Source organism: Stegodyphus dumicola, chromosome 2 (genome assembly GCF_044657685.1).
Source record: "Stegodyphus dumicola isolate Sdum_Otavi_A_Nest chromosome 2, ASM4465768v1".
In the NCBI taxonomy this organism is placed as follows: Eukaryota; Metazoa; Arthropoda; class Arachnida; order Araneae; family Eresidae; genus Stegodyphus; species Stegodyphus dumicola.
This window is the reverse complement of record NC_140769.1, coordinates 288,229,716-288,249,064: the sequence shown is the minus strand read 5'-3', so window position 1 is coordinate 288,249,064 and position 19,349 is coordinate 288,229,716. Positions and strand designations below refer to the sequence as shown.

The following is a 19,349-nucleotide window of genomic DNA, read 5'->3' as shown; positions in this document are numbered from 1 at the left end:
CCAATTACTTAAGTTCAACAGATTTCCGATTTCAATTTTATATGAATGAATTATTGATCAATATAACAGAATTTGGTAGCACGGTGGTATGAAATTATTTCAGATCTGAAAAGCATATGTAATCACATTTAAAATAATTTTAAATGAGCAATACATGCATATTTTCTTTTTCCTCACCCTTCAAAAAATGTGCAGTATTATTTAAAAAAATATAAGTTCAAAAAGCTAATTAATTAATTTTTGCATCCAATAAAAATTATCAAAATAATGAGAAATTTACTATCAAATACTAAATAAATTCTATAACAATGCTTCCCAAGTTATATGAGATGTAAAATCATTGTGCCTAGATAGTTTAGCAAGATAAGTTAAAGCAAATGATATACAGCACATTCAGTTTAAAAAACGATAATGTAATTCAAGTTGTTATCAAAGAGCATGTTTAAGCATAAAACACAAGATACAAAGAATGTTCCTAAATTTAAAACATCAAAGATTTCAGTGCATTGGATTTAAAAATACAATTAAAGAATGATTATTTTTTTTTTTTACTTTAATTTAATTTTTATTTATTTCCTTTCAACTTTTAAATTAATAAATTAGTGTCTAATTTATTAATTTATTTAGTTATCTATAAACTATACTATTAATACTAATAAACTATATACTACTATTATTAATACTAATAAACTATATTATTAATAAATAATGTAGTTTATTAAAATTATTAATATATTAATTAGTTTTATCTATAAATCTTTATAAATTTCTCCTTCTCATGTTATATTCATTAGTTTTTATAAAAAGAAGTTTTTGCTTTAAAATTGCACATTTAAAAAAGAAGCAGTAAAAAGTTAACAGTTTAAATTTTTGTCTTTAAATGAAGGCTTCATTTTTTATATAACATATTTTTAACAGTGATAATTCAATGAACAACAGAAATTAAATCATGAATTTAAAGCCATTTTAATATTTATTTTTGAATTCTTCACTTAAGTTTTCAAGATCCCAATGAAAGAAATACTTTCAGCGTATATAACTCCTATGCAAACTAGTATACCAATAAAATAACAGTTAATGATGAAGTAGCAGAAAATGTTATTATTTATTAAGCAAAGGAATCAAATATTAAATTCCTTTAAACTTAAAGTTAACATTCAACAACTACAAGAAACGATTAAATAAATTTTTTATAAGGAAACTGTAAAGAAGAAATGTATAAACTGAATAAATTCAGGTGTTTGATTTCTCTGAAATATCTTTTGTGAAATCGTTTATAAATCTGGCTGGAATTATACACATATTCATGCAATATTTATGTATGAAGCTTGTAGTATTTTGAAGATATCAGTAACTACCATTCATCATGATATAGAAAATTTTAGAAAAATAATATTAAAAAAAAAAAAAAACCTCTTTCGGTTCAATTACAGCTTTTCATTCTTAATCTCAAAATTTTTGTTTAACCTTTTATAATTCTCTTGAACTATCATTTTTTGCAATAAATCTCAGGTTACATCAATAGATCATGCAGCATAAATAAATTTCTCAAGTAATTTTGTACCTTTAGCTATCAAGAAGATATTATATCATTTCCTTATTTAAAAACAAAAAATCATGAAGTATCTTAATGGTAATATCAGGTAAAAAATTCTTACATGATCCAAAAACTTACAATTTCGAGCAGATCTTGCAATGAATAAAATATACTTATTATTAAAACTAAAAATCAGTTACTTTTAGTTCTATAAAATTTAAATATTATGTTATACACTTCTGTTATCAAGTCTAATCTCACAAATTTTAGAAATTCTGAAAACTTGGAGCCGAATTCCATTACAGCTTTTTATATTCCATAATCTTACCACTTATATACACGTATGACTATGCATATACAGTACAAAGTCCATAATCCGAACGTCCATTATCTGGAATGATCTATAATCCGGACCCCCAAAGACACAAACTTTTTTTTTTTTGTATGCTTTACGCATGCGCGTTTAATGTATAACGGACAGTATAAGCTAGACTAAAATTATCTTTACTGATTCTAAGGCATTTCAGTTAATGTTGTAGATTGCGCTGTTCCTTAATCTTCTAATTGGATCCGGCTTATTATTTTTTGTAGACTTTTAGAGCAATTTTATAAAAGTTTGAACTTTAGATTATGTCGAAAAGAGTTTCCAATTCTGGAGCTACCCAAGGATCTACAAAGCGAAAGCATGTTTGGATGTCCATCAAACAAAAAGTAGAATTGCTGCAAAAAATGGATAAAGGCATATCTGTCTCAAAATTATGCAAGGAGTATGACATTGGAAAGTCAACTGTATATGACATATGCAAAAAGAAAAAGGAACTTTTTTAATTTTTTTGGATTCCGACACCCTACTTGCAATGAATAAGAGAAAAGGGTTTGTTATGCTAAAAGTGACGATCATGACAAAGTGATCATTGAATGGGTCAGACAGCATCGCAGCAAGGGCGTGCCATTCATGGGTCCAATGCTAATGGCTCAAGGCAAAATATTTCATGAAGAAATGAACTTAAACACTGAGTGCACATATTTGACAGGTTGGTTAACCAAATTTAAAAATTGCAATGGTATAAGACAATTACAAATTTCAGGTGAAAAAGCTTCAGCTGATACTGAAGCTGCTGAACAATTTGCAGATGAATTCATTGAATTCATTACTAGTGAACAATTATCTTCAGAACAAATTTACAACGCTGATGAAACTGGTCTTTTCTGGCAATATGTACCGCAAAATACCTTGGCAACTTCTATAGAAAAGGCTCCAACTGGTGTCAAAGATTCCAAAGCAAGACTAACAATTTTAGCATGCACAAATGCTGCAGGATTATATTGTTACGAATTTGGTATTTAAAAAGCTAATGTTAGTTCAATTATAAATTAAATGGTTTCATTTCCCGCGCAATGCAGCGCGTGACGAATATTAAAAGAAGAAAGCTAAGCTGGAAAATTAAAAATACAACAGCATGTGCATTTAACATTAAATAAATAAATATCTCTTTTTGATTTCAAGAAAGTACTAGAAAATTCTAGCACGTGATTTTTAAAATCTTATAAAAGGAGGAAAACATCTCAGTTCGTAGTAGTTGCTTAGTTTGTTGTTGTTTAGAAAACTGCTCTTGTTGATTGTAGCGAATTCGCGGATTAGCTTTCTTTAGCTGTTTTGAATTACGTTCTATTGGACATTTGAGTAGTTAAAAGATAACTACTGTGAGATATTGTAATACTGCATGATAATTTGAGAAAATTTAAGCATTTTTGTTGTGATAATAATAAATTTTTGTTCATTTTTCATCGGACTTGTGCATTCATTTCATAACGAGCCCGTACGCACGCAACAATATGAATAACTGGTAATTCATAATAGTTTAAAATTTTCATTTCATTCAGTTCATATTTTACTCCATGACTACTTAATGTCAGATACTTCTACTTCCTATAATTATTTTCTGAAGAGTATAGTAAACAAAAAAAAAAAAAAAAAAAAAATAATATAATACATAATGCACCACTTTTTCGAAGATACAATATTTTTTAAGATAATATCTATATGTATAACTCTTTCTTTGCTTCAGAATTATGCTCAGAACGTTTTCTCCTACAGATAAATTTTTATCATTATGCTAACAAAGTTATTCATCATAATTTTTCCTGTAGCTTTTTAGAATTAAATCCTTATAACAACAACTAATTAAAAAAAATGCAAATTCACAGAAACTGGCAACTTTGCAAAATCTTTCTTAAGAACTATTTAATATCACAAGGTGTTTTGATGTTAGCTGTGCCATATTATTAACACTCAAGAACTTCTGGAAACATTTTAATATTTCCCATTGCTTAACTCTCATTAACAAAGCCAAACAGCAATAACTTTTGAATCACGATTGCCTGGAGAACATGACTGGATTGCAGACAAAGACTTTTAGGACGTTTTTTGTTATCTATGAAATTGTATTTCTAGGCAAAATCATAGGCTAGGAAGTTAACAATGAAGATGTAGAGAAGTTACTAGAGGATCATAAAAATGAGTTCAACATGAAAAAACTACAACTTCAGAAGATGCAACAAAAATTGATTTTGGAAGGAGATGCTATCAAAAAAAAAAAAAAAAAAAAAAGGAAAGGAAGGAAGGAGGGAGAAAAAAAAATAACCCCTGGTGTTTTATGGAAGTGAATTTTGCATCCAAACAATAACATTTTCCTCAACAATTTCCACATATAGTGTCCACTCTCCTTTGTACAGACATGGTAAAATTACATTTCCATCTATTTTATCTGCTTAATATTGTGTTCCCCCCAATACATTTTTGGATTTTTATTTGATCTGAGTAACAAACTTGTGCACAAATTGTGACGTTTAACTTAGCAGTCATCTGTGGCCCAAAAATTAATTAATCCATTTTACATGAATTCCTATGTAGAAAATTGTTTCAATTCATGAAAGGCTTCAGGAATGAATTAAACTCATGAACCAAGGCTTCATTGTATATAAATTACAATATTACTTAACAGATAAACATCAGGAATGAATTAAACTCATAAACCAAGGCTTCATTGTATATAAATTGAAATATTACTTAACAGATAAACAATCAAATGTATAATAATGGATCTTATTCAAACTGCACATTTAATAAACAAAAGATAAAGCATTCTTATAAAAAAACCACTTATTTCATACATTTTAAAATTATGAAATAACCATAAATTTGAATGAAATATATTGCAACTATATTCAAATAAGTAATATTGTTGTAAAATGATGTGGTGTATTTAAAATAGTTTGGAATAATAAACACACATCACACCTCAAAATAACTTGAACAGCATTGTTCTTATACATTTATATATTAAAATATGAATTATTCTATTCTACAAAGAATGGATATGATTCTTCTAATTATACACATAAATTCTAGCTGTACACATATATAACACAGTATCCATATACTTATTTTATAGCACCAAGTAAAATAAACAGAAATTCAAAATTAAAATTTAGTAGGCAAAAGTATATAACATCTAAAACATAAATAGGTGCATAAAATGTGAAAAAGCTGAAACACACTTTTTTAACACAGTTTATAACTTAAAATATAATTGGCACACATTATTAAGTAATCAAAGGAAAGACATTTTAAACTTCACATATAAAAAAGAATATAATCAGATGGTTTCTTTTTACAGTCCCTTTATAATTTTATATCTATATATATTTCTATATATATTTTCAGTATATTCGTAACTTATAAATTATTACTGAAATCACATTCATGTCTTAAACATTTTTTTTAAAAAATATATTGACAAAGTGTTTCATGTCACATTCTGACTAGAAATATAGTTAAATAAAAATATATACAAATACATACTTATTGCATAGAAAATTCAGACATAAGAATTAAAATCACATTTTCCCCCTCATTTCATTAATAGAAACCTCTATAATACTTTCAGATGCTAGAAAGTCAATACTGGTTGCTCTTTAGAATCTAAAATATCTAAATGGGGAGAAATATCTAATTACCACTTCACATAAATATATCTTAAAGCATAATCGTGGTTTGCTTGCAAATAAAAATGTAAATATAAAATTTTAATGCATATATGTAGAATATATATGGAAATAAAAAAGCTGCATGAAAGAACATAACTATAGTAAGTACATTCCTTTGAATTTGCGTTACTGGAAGCATATAAATGTAGAAATAAAATACAAGGTAAAAGAAAAAAAGTACTGATATAATAAGAAAGACTTATTATGACATAAAACATTCCCGACAGTGAAAACAAGTTAGAGTAACTGATTAGTTTTCAAAATTATTTAATTTCCATATGTAACCTTGATAGAACAGACACTAATGTAAGTAATTTAGCATTTATATTTCAGTTCAGTACTATTTAACATTTAAAATTAAAAAAAAAAAATCATCTTAAATCATGTTTTATTATAGCCTCCATCCAACTATAAATTTTCAATTATACACCATTTCATTATGAATGGAAACAATGTACGACCACACAGTCAACCATTACCAGTTGTATTTCTGTGTGTACAGCTTGAACCTTGCATTATTTGTAAATATAGGGAAAAATAATTTATAAATTCCTTAATTTGCTTCATCATTGAATAAAATGTATATGTATGCATGCACATTTTCAGAGAGTAGATAAGTAATATATATACAGCTGTTTTAAGACTTAGTGTTATAACTTCCTTACTTCTGTGATGAACAACAATTTCAATACAAAATGTACTTTACTCTACATAAAATAACTTTTACTGAAATTTGAAATTATTAAATTATTATTATGCTTACATGAAGCCCTTAATGCATTTCTTCTCTCAAATTTTACTTCAACAAATAATTTTCTATCTATCTATACACATTACAGTCGAATCTCTAATACTTTGCTACATCGAGGAATTCGCAAAATGGAGGTTATAATAAAACAGGATTTAAGACGAAATTTTTTCTTAAATTTTAAATGTTAAATAGTACTAAACTAAAATATAAATGCAAAATTACTTATATTAGCATCTGTTCCATCAAGGTTACATAAGAAAATTATAAAATTTTGAAAAATAAGCAGTTATTCTAATTTGTTTTCACTGTTGGAATGTTTTATATCATAATAAGTCTATCTTAAGTCTATCTTGAAGTCTATCTGTCTATCAGTAAAATCAAAGCTTCACAAAATTTAGTTCTGATTTTTCAAAACTGTTAATAAACTACTTCACAAAATACTGAATTTTATGGCAAAGTCTTTCTTTTTTACAGCTTTGTCCCATTTGTCGATAAACAGCATTTTTACTTCCTTATCCAAAATAAAAGAAGTATTGTAATCAGGAAAAATTTTGGGCAGCCGATTTCAATGAAAATATACATTCTGATTGCTCTCAAATCCATTTGAATGATGTTTTTATGTGACATCTGCACATACGGACAGAATAAAGGACTTGTTTTTCCAAAACAAATTGTAAAAATGAATTTAAAATGGATTTAGAAGATATTTTTTTCTTAACATCTGTACGTACATATCTCGCATAACTAAAAAATGAGTAGCCATAGAGCGTTAAAATTTTGTATATGGACTGCAATAATAGCTAGTTGTGCATCTCCTCCTTTTTTTTTTTTTTTTTTTTTTTTTTTGGCAACTGGCCCACACCTACACACACATATATACATACAATATAAAACTCAAAAAATAAAAGTCAGAATGAAAATTAATAAAATTCTGTTCCTATAATATGAAGGTCTAACCTATCTTACCTTCTCCAGGTAAAGATACCAAACTGAATAAATGCAAATTAATGAATATTTCAAAAACGGAATCTTTAAATGAAAATTAAAATGAGAAAAGAGAAAATCTGAGACTGGTTTTGAGTCTCAACCTATTCAGAGGAACGAAACATGCATTTGAAACTCATTAATTAATTTGGTCTAAGCTCTGTTTGAAGCGTTAACAGAGAAGATTAAAAAATTATTTCATTTTGTTATGTATAATGTTTTGTAATTTTTTTACAAATTTTCTCTTTTCTCATTTTAAGTCGGGAGCGCACGCGCTCTTTTGAGTTACACGTTAGCTTTTGAGTTACCCTGGATCCAAAAGACCCGGCTCCTGTTTTTTGAAGAGAAAACTGTTACTCTTCAGGTAAAAGGCTTACATTTATGCCAAAATTTTATGATGAAACTTAAAAATATGCAAACTATAAAAATTAATATTTTAATTTCAATTTCTATATTATTCTTTATGAAATAAAATTTTTTAAAGGAATAGAAAAATGTATTACATTAATATAGAATTTATTAGGAATTCATTATATTCTTATTCAGGTTAGTCAGGAGTTATTATTCAAGTTTATCAGGAATATACTGCTTGAAAGAACATATTTCTCGTACGGCTTCAAGTTTTTCATTAATTGTTATGAACTCACCGACAGTGTAATATTTCTGGCAGTTATTCACAAAATCTTCAAAAAACTCTCTTATAGGTGCAAGTTTATCTGATTCGTTCTTGACGATGCGAGTTCTTACGTCATCAAAACGCAAACATCTTTATAAAAAAAAGAAAACATTTGTAAGACACAGTTTTGTGGAAAATTTCCAAGCCGGTTCTGTCTATTGCCAGCAGATCCCGGACATTTACATGAGATGACTTATGTCACAAAAATATAAAAGACTTATTAAAAGTGTGAATTTAAGTTAGAGTTGTGTTATGAGCATCTCTCTCTCTTTGATAGCTGTCAGAAATAGATGCAATATACATATTTGTATAACTGACGACTTTCAGCAACATTTGTTCACTTAGTAAAAGTTACCACGATTCATTTGGAGTCTACACATATTTTGTCTTACCGATATTTAAAGGCAATTTAGTAATAATATTATGAGCAGGCGTTCTAACATCATCAAGTTTAGACTTTCTTTTTACTATTGGGTTTTTGTCTTTTCCAATAAAGCAATAAACGTCAGTCTCATTTTTGTTTTCAGAATGCATCTCGATTTCTGAATCAGTGTCACGAGAACTAAAAATTTCATTATAACTTTCATCATCAGTTTCTTCAATGGAGTCTTCGACAGTTGATACATCAAATAATTTTTGCAAACGTAAGATTTTTTCCTTATAGGATAAATTATGCGACATGTTTGCTGTTTTCTTTGCTACCACAAACTACCTTACAGCAATGCGAATAGGGGCGCTGGGTCTGAAAGACCCGATCCAATTAAAAGAAAACTTCAAATAAAATTTCCGGCAAAAAACTTTGGAAACATAAAGAGGATGGCCTTGGAGGAGACTACACTGAACTACAACCACTTGGGGAAAATAGGGGCATTTTCAGAAAGGTTTCTTTAATCAGGCGTGTCCATTGGACCCAGCGCTCTCGGGTTAATTTTCATTTACAGTTTCCGTTTTTGAAAGTTTCATTAATTTGTGATTATTCAGTTTGGTGATTTTAGCCAGAGAAGATAGGTTAGACCTTCATATTGCAGGAACAGAATGTTATTCATTTTCATTCTAACTTTTACTTTTTGATTTCTAGATTTTTCAATCTAGCGGTATACGTGCAGATGCTGCTAGATTGAATGCAGATGCTATATTCTTTTTTTAATTTTATTTTTAAAACTTCACTAATGACTATTCTAAGTGTATCTATCTATCTATATATATATATATATATGTTACCACTCTGTTACCTGATTTGGTGAGCTCTGCGTTTTTATTTTTATATGTTGGTAAATTGTGCACTTTTTACTTTTTAAAGTGATTGAAATATGTTGTTCTTATGTTCCCATTAAGGTTTTCATGCCTTTAATCAAACTGTATGCAATAATTGTAAAATTATTAGTAATTTAAAAGTTTAAGAGGTGCTAACCTAACCATGCCGCCATTTATTTAGAGTGAAACTCTTAGTAGAATAGTGAATTAAGCCAGTTGATGCACCAAATTCAGTGTTTTTTGGCCCAGAGTGACTAAAAGTTAGCTTTCATTTCTGTACACCAAAAATTTCACCTTTGGCCAAATTGCTGATTTTTGTGTAAAAATTCTTAATTTTAATTGTAAATTTTTTTAAATTGTTTTTAACTGCATTTGGATTTTTAGGTTTTTCTGTATTTCACAATTTTTAATGAAGATTGAGTTTTATGTATTTTTGCCTTACCGCAAAGAAAGAACTGAATCGACTGAATTTGAAATATATCTCTAACGAAATTCTAGGAAACAAAATTAATTGAAGTACAGCAAAAAATATATACAGTACAAGGTCCATAATCCGGACTCATTGGGACTTCGGCGATTCTGGATTAGGGGTTTTTCCGGATTACAGATCATCAATTTAAATCTGGTAAGATGGCATGCAGAAATTAAACAATTAAAAATATGAAACCGTAATTTATGAAATGAAGAGCAATTATGATCTAAAGGGTATCAAAATTTACAAAAAAAAAAAAAAGCTTAGTATTCATTTGTTTACTTTAGTAAACATTTCTATCAATGTAAGTTAAGTTGCTTCGTTTTTTGTGCTAGTACTTTCTCTTTAATTCTATAAACAGACATAATTCCTTGTTCAGTTACAAAGTTCCACTGTTCAAGTCCTGTAATTGCTGTGTCAAGAATACCGACTAACTTATCAATCGAAATTTTTTCGTTTTTAATAATGTTCTTCACTATCGGAAGCGCACAAGGGTAAAAGCTTTACTGGCTTTACATGCATGCGTAAGTTTGTGGCTTTGAGGTCCGAATTATAGACTTGTACTGTATTGTGTGCTGCATATATATATTTGCTCAAAAAAAGAGGAGAGGCCCCTGTCCTTTTTTCCTCTCTCAAAAAGAACAGTGACAAAAAAAGGGGAGGAATGGCCAGCACATAGCCATGTTAAGGCCATAAACCAAATATGAAATTAGCATAATAGCAATGAGCTTTAGCTAAACTATCACTTCTGGTTGATCATTTGGGGGGGGAAACTAATTTGTTTATAAACATTATGGCTCAGTGTTAATTATAAGCACTACTCGTTTTTTATTATTCTATTTTATCCTATACAATGGACAATGATAAAATCCATTCTGATACTTTGATTTGAAAAGATTGCATTGCTGATAGTATATCCTCTGGCCATACAACATTTCAGATTTACACATCAACGATTTAACAACTACACAAATTTTTTAAAGCAACATATCCTTAGAATTTCCAACAGAGTGCTAGATATAGCCATATATTTCTTTTTATACTCACTATATGATTTATATTTGTTATATTATTTCATTACAAATAAAATACAGTAATAACATTTGGTGGAAGCATCCTTTTATTTGGGAAGTGATTTGATGCAAAAGTGAAACACACAAAATTGAGGAATAATGCTTCATAACGAGAGCTTTTTACAATGAACTTATTCTTGCTGCATGTACCACAATTCCAAGAATACATTTAATACTTATAAATGTAACATGTTGCTCTTAATTACATGCCTATTTCATAGATATCCAACTGGAGAAGTTCTGGATCACCTCATAATTTATTTTTTTAAGAAAAATCTGTTTAGAGCTTAAAATAAAGTATCGCTTCCATTTCATCAATTTTAGCCAAAATCTTGTATGTTAATCTTATTGATATAAAAGTCTTAAATACCACAATTGAAAAGTTTTGGATTATATTTTAATACAGTTTTTCATTAAAAACTGTTATGGGCTTTCAAGGGCCACTTGTGATTGTTCTCTCAAGTAAAATACCATTTGCAATTGTAAATGAACCTTCTGCATAAAACTGCTTCCAGCTGTCTAACTTGACCCAAATCTAATCAGTTATGATGGTAAATAGCTAAAAAATGGTAAACAGAAAATTTTGGAGGTTTCATATAAAAATATCATGGACCAAAAAATCATCACACTCATACAGACAGATATTCTAAAAATAGTAAAAGCATGTTGTGAGGATCCTAATTTGTGTTTCTTCACTGAAAACTTGAAATTCTGGATTGAAAAGATTGGCAAGAAGAAAAAAGAAATTAAAATATTATTTTTCCTAAACGAATCCAGTTAGCATCTAGAACTACTAAGAGGTTGCCTGAATCACAGTCACAGAAAATATTTTTGATGTATCAGTAGATATGAACTAATACAGTCAAAAGTCGTTAATTCGGACACCCATAACTCGGAATGATCTATAATCCGGACCTCAAAACTAAAAACTTTCTGTGCATGCGCCGCGTTGACACATGCGCATAGGCGTTTACGCGTGCGCGTAAGACCTTTCACGACTGCGCATATGAGTGTGCGCAAGTGCAGAATACGTTTTCGCGTGCGTGTTTTATGTATAATGGACGTATAAGCTAAAATTATCTAATTATCTATTTCAGTTAATGTTGATGATTGCGTTGTTCCTTAATTTTCGAATTGGATCCGGCTAAGAGCAATTTTTTAAAAGTAAGCTTAAACTTTCGATTATATAAAATAGAATTTCCGATATATATTTGTTAATATGTAAAGGATCTAAAGCGAAAGTATGTTTTGAAATCCGAAATCTGTTTATCAATTTCACGCTGCTCGGCGGGGGGAACGCCGCGGCGGGGGCGTAATGAATTGGAAGTTGATCTGTCAGCACTATCCTTATCTTCAGCGCAGATGTTTTTATTTTATTTGGCTTATAATTCCTTTCCAAATGTAGTATTTCATCTCGATATGCTCCGTCTTTGAGATGATTTAAAACAAGTTCCTCGTCATTATAATTCGCTTCCGATAGCGAAGAAAGTGACAGAGGTTATTGAAAACGAAAATATTTCGATTGACAAGTTAGTTCGTGTTCTTGACACAGCAATTATAGGACTTGAACAGCGGAGCTTTGTAACTGAACAAGAAATTATGTCTGTTTAATAGAATTAAAGAGAAAGTATTATCACATGAAACGAAGCAAAACTGAAACAACTTACATTGAAAGAAATGTTTAATAAAGTAAACAAATAAATATTAAGCTTTTTCTTTTTGCAAATTTTGATACCCTTTAGATCATAATTGTTCTTTATTTCATAAATTACGGTTTCATATTTTTAATTTTAGAATTTTTGCATGCCATCTTACGAGATTTAAACTGATGATCTATAATCCGGAAAAATCGATAATCCGAAATCGCCGAAGTCCCGACGAGTCCGGATTAACGACTTTTGACTGTACACAAATACCATTTCCAAACAGCATACTGAAAAGAAGGTAAATGTCATAAATACTAATTCCTCAAAAGTGTATTTTGTCGAAAAGAAAAAAAAAAAAAAAAAGTTTGGATTTACAGTGTACTTATAGGTATTGTTAATCAACATATTATGTAATCTTCTGCATCTAACCATTTTAAGTTAAACCTGGTTTCCATATCATATGAGAAGATCTAATATCATTTAGGATTTCCTTATTAATACCTTAATTACCATTTAAGATCTAATATAATTTAAGAAACTTCTCATTAAAAGTAATCATATATCTTTTTAATTTAGAAACAAATGGGACAAAATTAAATTTAAATTTTCTGGGTTATATTACCTGCAATGATGGAATGCCAAGGCAGTGTAATGTATGTGAGGTAGGCATGAAGTGCAGGCGAGTTTGCTCGACGTGATTCTTTCCAAAAGTGGTACGCTTGACCAAATCCTCTCATTGTCCACAACCTGTTGTAGGCAGTATCATCAAGCTCTATTGAAAAATAAACTTATCAGGTTAAATTTCATTACCACATAAAAAAAATAACAAAAAAAAAAAAAAAAAAAAAGAATGACATTTTAAAACTCATATAATCTAACTTTACGATAAAGCTTCTGATAAATTTTGAAAGGAAATTGGACTTTGGACGTTTGTGGGCACAATTATATGTGTGTATACACTGAACAGCCAAAACATTATGACCACCTACTCAATAATGTGCTTGTGACCTTTGGCCTGTAAAACAGCTATAACTTGCCTTGGCATGGGTGTCACAAGTTCTGAAGACAGGTTGTACCAAATGCCTAAGTAGCAATCAAAGTCAAGCTATTCTGACATGGTGGTGTTTGAGCTCTGAGCTACTGCTTCATGACATCACAAATATGCTCTATTAAGTTAAGATCTGGCGTTTCAGGTGGCCAGGACATTAATCGGAATTCATCCTTATGCTCCTCGAACCACTCGAATTAGAGCCTTGTGACATGGGGCAGAAGACAGATGCCATATAAGGGTCCAACTGATTTGCAGTTAAGTTCAGATAGTTTGCAACTTTCGTTGTCTGTTCTACACAACTAAGGGTCCCAGAGCTGCCCATTAGAACATCTCCCAAAGCATAATACCGCCACCACCCTGCCTGTGTATGACCTGCTGTACCAGGGATGGGGGAACAATTCGCTTGGATGATAGCATACCCTGACACCACCACGGATGTGATGAATGAGAAACCATGATTCACTTGACCAGGCCCACTGTAGACACAGTAGACAATGACACTTAATCAACAGAGGCACACAAGTGGGACCTCTGCTGTGCAGTCCCATATACAATAGTGTCCGGTGAACTGTGTGTTCCGAAACACTTGCACTTGGACCTGTACTGTATTGGGTTGTCAGTTGAGCCACTGCCTGGCAACAATTCTGCTGCACCAAGCAGAACAGTTCTTTTTGGAGATACTCATTCCGAGGCCATTACAATCTACCATCTATCAAATTCACTTAGATCAGCAGCCTTTCCCATCACTCACAAAACTAAGTGCAAGAATTATTCTTCACTTTCTCCTGCAGCAGTTAAATAAAAACTAAGTGGCATAACAGCCCTAATGGGCCACGGTCTGCAGTGCCCGAAATCTGCTTTCTTGACCGTGGGCTCCGGGGTACATAAGCATATGCCCTGAACAAGTGGTCAGCTTGTCGCAGAACCCTCAGCGTTTAGTCCCCAAGCAAACTTGGTACTCATTTTATCGACCCAAGTGATGGATCAGCAGTTAAATATAATTCCCAATTAATCATGTGCTTTCCATATCATCCAGACGAATTCATTGAATGTGGTGATGGTCATAGCGGCTTGTCTATATGGTAAATATATATATTTAATTGAATATAACATTAACGAATACACACTGTGTCCAGAAAAGTCCTTACTCGGCCTATATACTACAGTCATGTGCAAAAAAATTTAAGACCAGTAACCGTTTTCCTGTATTTTAACAGATTGCACCATTTTCACTCATGATTGCGTTATCTCATGGGTTGATTGCATCAAATGCTTTCTACTGCTATAAATATAACGTGGTCTCGTTTATCAGTAGTTCACTATTGGATTTTGGGTACACATTGCTGTTGTATAATTCTTGTAATGGGCAAAAAATCTTCATTTGCTGCTGAAAAATGGGCAAAAATAGGGAAAAATGGGCAAAAATGGCCCTGCATGACATTGGCTTTTCTGAATGTGAAATAAGTTTGAAGGTAAATGTCAGCAAGACAGGTGTGCATCAATCTATCAGTAAATTCAAAATTTTGCGGAATTATACGGATCTTAAAGAGAAGCGGCGGCCCAAAAAAAACTTCTGCATGGGATGAACGTGTGATAAGAAGGATGATCATTCAATGTCCAACAACCTCCTGTGTTAAAATTAGAGCTGCAAAGGGTCAGTTCGAGTACCATTTCAAGATGCTTGATTAACATTATGGTACATTATGGTTTATTTTCCTATAAACCTGCAAGGAAACCTCGACTTAACTCAAAGTATGAAAAAGGAACGACTGACTTTCTCCAGACAATATCAGAATGAACCGAACAACTGTGGAGTACAGTGTTATTTTCCGATGGGTCAAGTGTGCAGCAATTTTCTACATGTGCTAAATGTATTCGGCGCCCATTTGGAAAAAAAATATGATGACAGATATACGATTCCGACAGTGAAACACCCTTCAAGCCAGATGGTATGGGGTGCAATGACTGCTGATGTATGTTTTCTGCCACCTAAAACCACGATGAACAGCATTCGGTACCTTAATTTCTTACGTGACAAGTTGAAGCTTCGCTTGGATGTTCACTTGGATAACGAGGCACCGTGTCACAGGGCAAGGAATGTTAAGGATTATCTGAGGGTTACTGAAATCCAAGTGTTTGAATGGCCAGGTGATAGCCCAGATTTGAATCCCATAGAGAATCTGTGATGTATTGTGAAAAATAAAGTTGCAGAGAAGCTACCATCCAGTGCTACAGAACTTGTTGAAGCGATAAAGCATGTGTGGTATACAGATATTTCTCAAGCTTACTGACAGTCTCTTGTTCACAGCATACCTAAAAGGATTGCAGCAGTAATAAAAAATAAAGGAGGTTCGTCAAAATACTGACTATACTTCAGTAACCGTGTAACTCTATTTTTTTCATTTATAACATATGTTTTTGTTGCAGAATTCCAATAAATTTGATTTTTCTACGAGTGCTTTAAACTTTTGCACACGACTGTATATATACACATATAATGGTCCTCTCTTGGGCACTTTTTTTGCTCCAAAGCCAGTCTCAATGGTATTAAAAACTAGTTACTCTTCCTTTGACTTTTTTTCTGGATATGTGTCGACGGCTTCATGATCAGTCGATGCAGATTCTCCCTGAATTTTTATGCTGTGAATTGCAAAATAATTTTTAAATTTCCTGAACCAACCCTTACTCTTCAAAAAGTTTAGGTGTTCAGAAAATTCTACACATTTTTTCAGAAGTTTGTAAATTTTGACAGGCTTTTCTTTAATGACAGTACTACCCAATGGAATCCTTTTTAAGAACAATCTTCAATTCAAATGCTAAATACCTTTTCCATTTTTTCAGTAACTGGCACATAGGAACAAGCTGCATATTTTGCAAAGAACCTGTGGTAATAGCCCTTCTAATTTCTTTATTTTTATATTGGATCTCATTGTTGTTTGATTTAAATTTAGACTTTCTGCAAATTGAGATGCCTTTTCTCCTTTAGAAAACAATTAGAAATTTGTATTTCTGTCACCAAAGAAATATATTTTTTTGGGGGGGGGAGTTTGTTTTCTTACTTCACAGAACTGAAATATAATTTCACAATAATTACTCCTAAAGGCAACAAAGCTAATTAGTATCTATATAAAAGGGATGCATCTATATGGATTTTTTTTTTTTTTTTTGTAATACCAATTTTTTTTTTTTGTAAGTTACTTCCAAAATCACAATTATTCATGCAATTCATGCAATTATCCATTGAATACTTAGAGAACAAGACACATACCATGCAAATGATGGACACCATTCAAATTCAAAAGAATTTCAATATAAGAGAATGTGGGTGTCTTAGCCATCGTGATTAGCTACCTTGACCAAATAAAGACCTTGACAGCGGGCATTACAAGAATTTCTTTTATTTTTGTGTAAATAAACAAATAGGTTGCTATCATGTACTACAAGGGTTCTTAATGCCATGCCCATGAAGCTATTTTTGTGCGTCCACGACTGTCTGCTTTATACTATATTAGTACTATTTTGAATACTACATTAGCAACTATTTTGAATTTTTTGTTACCTTTGTAATGCAGGGTATTGTTTATGATTGCAATAAAATAAAGAAATATTAAGAATCATTATACTTTTTTTTTTTTTTTTAACTGCACCTGCCAGCATTTTCTGTTAGATGTGCCCAAATGGTTAATAAGGTTAGAACCCCTGATACAATGGCATAGTAAGTTACTTAATTTTGTAAATGTTAAGAATAAAAAATGCATTATCAAAGTTTGTATGTATGTAAAGTGTCATAAGAAGATTTATGCATATTCTTTAAGATGCTGAAATGTCTTTAAGATGCTGAAATGAAATCATGTTGCCATATGCTTTTGTGGAGGACTTTCTAAGGGAAACTGGCCTATATACATGTTGCACATGGGGAAAACCATACCCATACAGCCTGTTTGCAAGATTCAAATCCTGGAACTTTATCGAATGGCTGCTGATGGGCGTTTTTCTTATCATATAACAGCGAAATCGTGTTGTAAAAGGGATGCATCTATATGGATTTTTTTTTACAAGATACTTAATTCCTTAATGTCACAAGCATGCATTTTATGTAAACAATATTCTAATATAAAGTGAAATATTTTTTGGTAAGCAATCCCATTCTGAGAGCATAACTTAATATTGGTGTTAATAATTATACATTCTGTTCGAAGCATACACTCTCTAATCCAATACCGACAATTAACTCAACATCAAGGCTTCCTAATTTTACTATCAATCTAAAGCAATTTTTTGAAGTATTCTACATATTCAGAAATGTACCTCCAGTATTAGAAATAGTTTTTTATCGAATTTTTTTTTTTTTTTTTTTTTTTTTTTTTTACCATTTCTGACACACAAATTTCATCTTTACTTCAGTTACTGTAATTTATCTTACAGACAACCTTGAGACATGATATACTTTAAACGATTCATTACAATGGTGTAATAAATTATTGCAATGGTGTAATAACATTCGCATTAATTTTTCTATTCCACTAGCAAAGTATATAAGTTTATTATTATTTTAATTATTATTTATATTTCTGACTTATATTATTTCTTTTATTTCTTATTATTTATATTTCTAAGCAGCTAGCAAAGTATATAAATCAATTTTCAAGTGATGCCATGGCAGTTGATTTTTGTTTCTCAGATTACTGCAATCCTTTGGTTTTTCTGTGTAACATCCATGAAGATAAATTTCATCAAATAAGTGTTGTTATACAAATAAGATGTTACACATCTTCATGGATGTTACACAGAAAATTTCATAAATTTGAAGTGACCTTACATTAAAATATCTGCGAAACAAAAAGCACTAAATTTAAAAATATGAGTAAAAGTTATTAAATTACAGACATTCAAAAATCCTAATGTATATGATCCTAAATAAAGTAAAATAAAGAATAATAATAATATTAAGTGTTAGATATCAGCTCTGATGCAAACTTTAAGGCAAATGTTCTTCAAGATAACCGAGGGGAAAAATTTTTGTGTGTTTTTGAAATCAGTAAATAAAATGTGGCTTTTGTAGTTTATTTTTCGCTGTATATGCAAGATATATTTTCTTTACTTCAAAACATAATTTATTTACAGTATTTGAAAAAATTTATATAAAAAATAAATAATTTTGTATGTTTTCCTTCCCTGGAATTGTGTAGTCCTTTAGATTAATAATTAATTTTACCAATACAATATTATTATTGAAACAATGTATAAAAAATTCTACTTCAGTACTTTTCTCTGAACAGTCCAAGAGTTTTAAATAGAGTAAATCCAACATGCCCATTCATAATCATCAGAACCGACAATCTTCTTCTCTAAGACAAGCATATTCAAAGAAAACCAAAATTGTCTGAAACCATGGGCAGGCATCTTAGAGAGGATTAATTTGTTTCAAAATAAGAATACAGGTAACATTTTTAAAGATACTAAATGCAATGATGAAATTTCAATAGGAATTTATATACTATTATGTAATTAAAAGTTTTTAAATAATTATTAAACACTAATTTTCTTACCATTCATACAGCCATCCATTGTTTGCTTATCTTTATGACATGCACTTTTGTTCTTATTTGTGCCTTTAATTTCTTTTTGATGTATTGTGCTGCAGACCTTATTTTGTTTTTTGCACTCATTCTGCAGTTTTACAGTGCCAACACTTATTTTGTTTTCATTTCTACTTTTTTCAGTAGCATGGCTTCGCTTCTTATGAGAGTTTAATAGTGGTTGTACTATGTTAAATAAAATAAAATTAAAAAAAGAGCATGCAAACATAAAAGAAATCATGAATATTAAATTAGATAAATAAATATACTACAAAA

The 19,349-nt window shown here is 30.4% G+C and overlaps 1 protein-coding gene across 2 annotated transcripts in view; it reads right to left on the bottom strand.

The window, feature by feature from the left end:
• Positions 1-4,084: 4,084 nt before the first annotated feature.
• The window catches only part of LOC118205432 (uncharacterized protein KIAA0930 homolog), a 63,925-nt gene continuing 48,660 nt past the window's right edge, over positions 4,085-19,349 (bottom strand). Inside the window, exons 9-11 of one of the 2 annotated variants that reach the window (XM_085812246.1) lie at positions 19,044-19,259; positions 13,066-13,215; positions 4,085-5,531 (exon numbers count right to left, since the gene is read on the bottom strand). In XM_085812246.1, coding sequence (XP_085668372.1) covers positions 5,491-5,531; positions 13,066-13,215; positions 19,044-19,259 — 407 coding nt within the window. In that variant the 3' untranslated portion in view covers positions 4,085-5,490. The remainder of the gene's footprint in view (positions 5,532-13,065; positions 13,216-19,043; positions 19,260-19,349) is intronic. The other variant, XM_085812247.1, reaches the window with a different exon arrangement.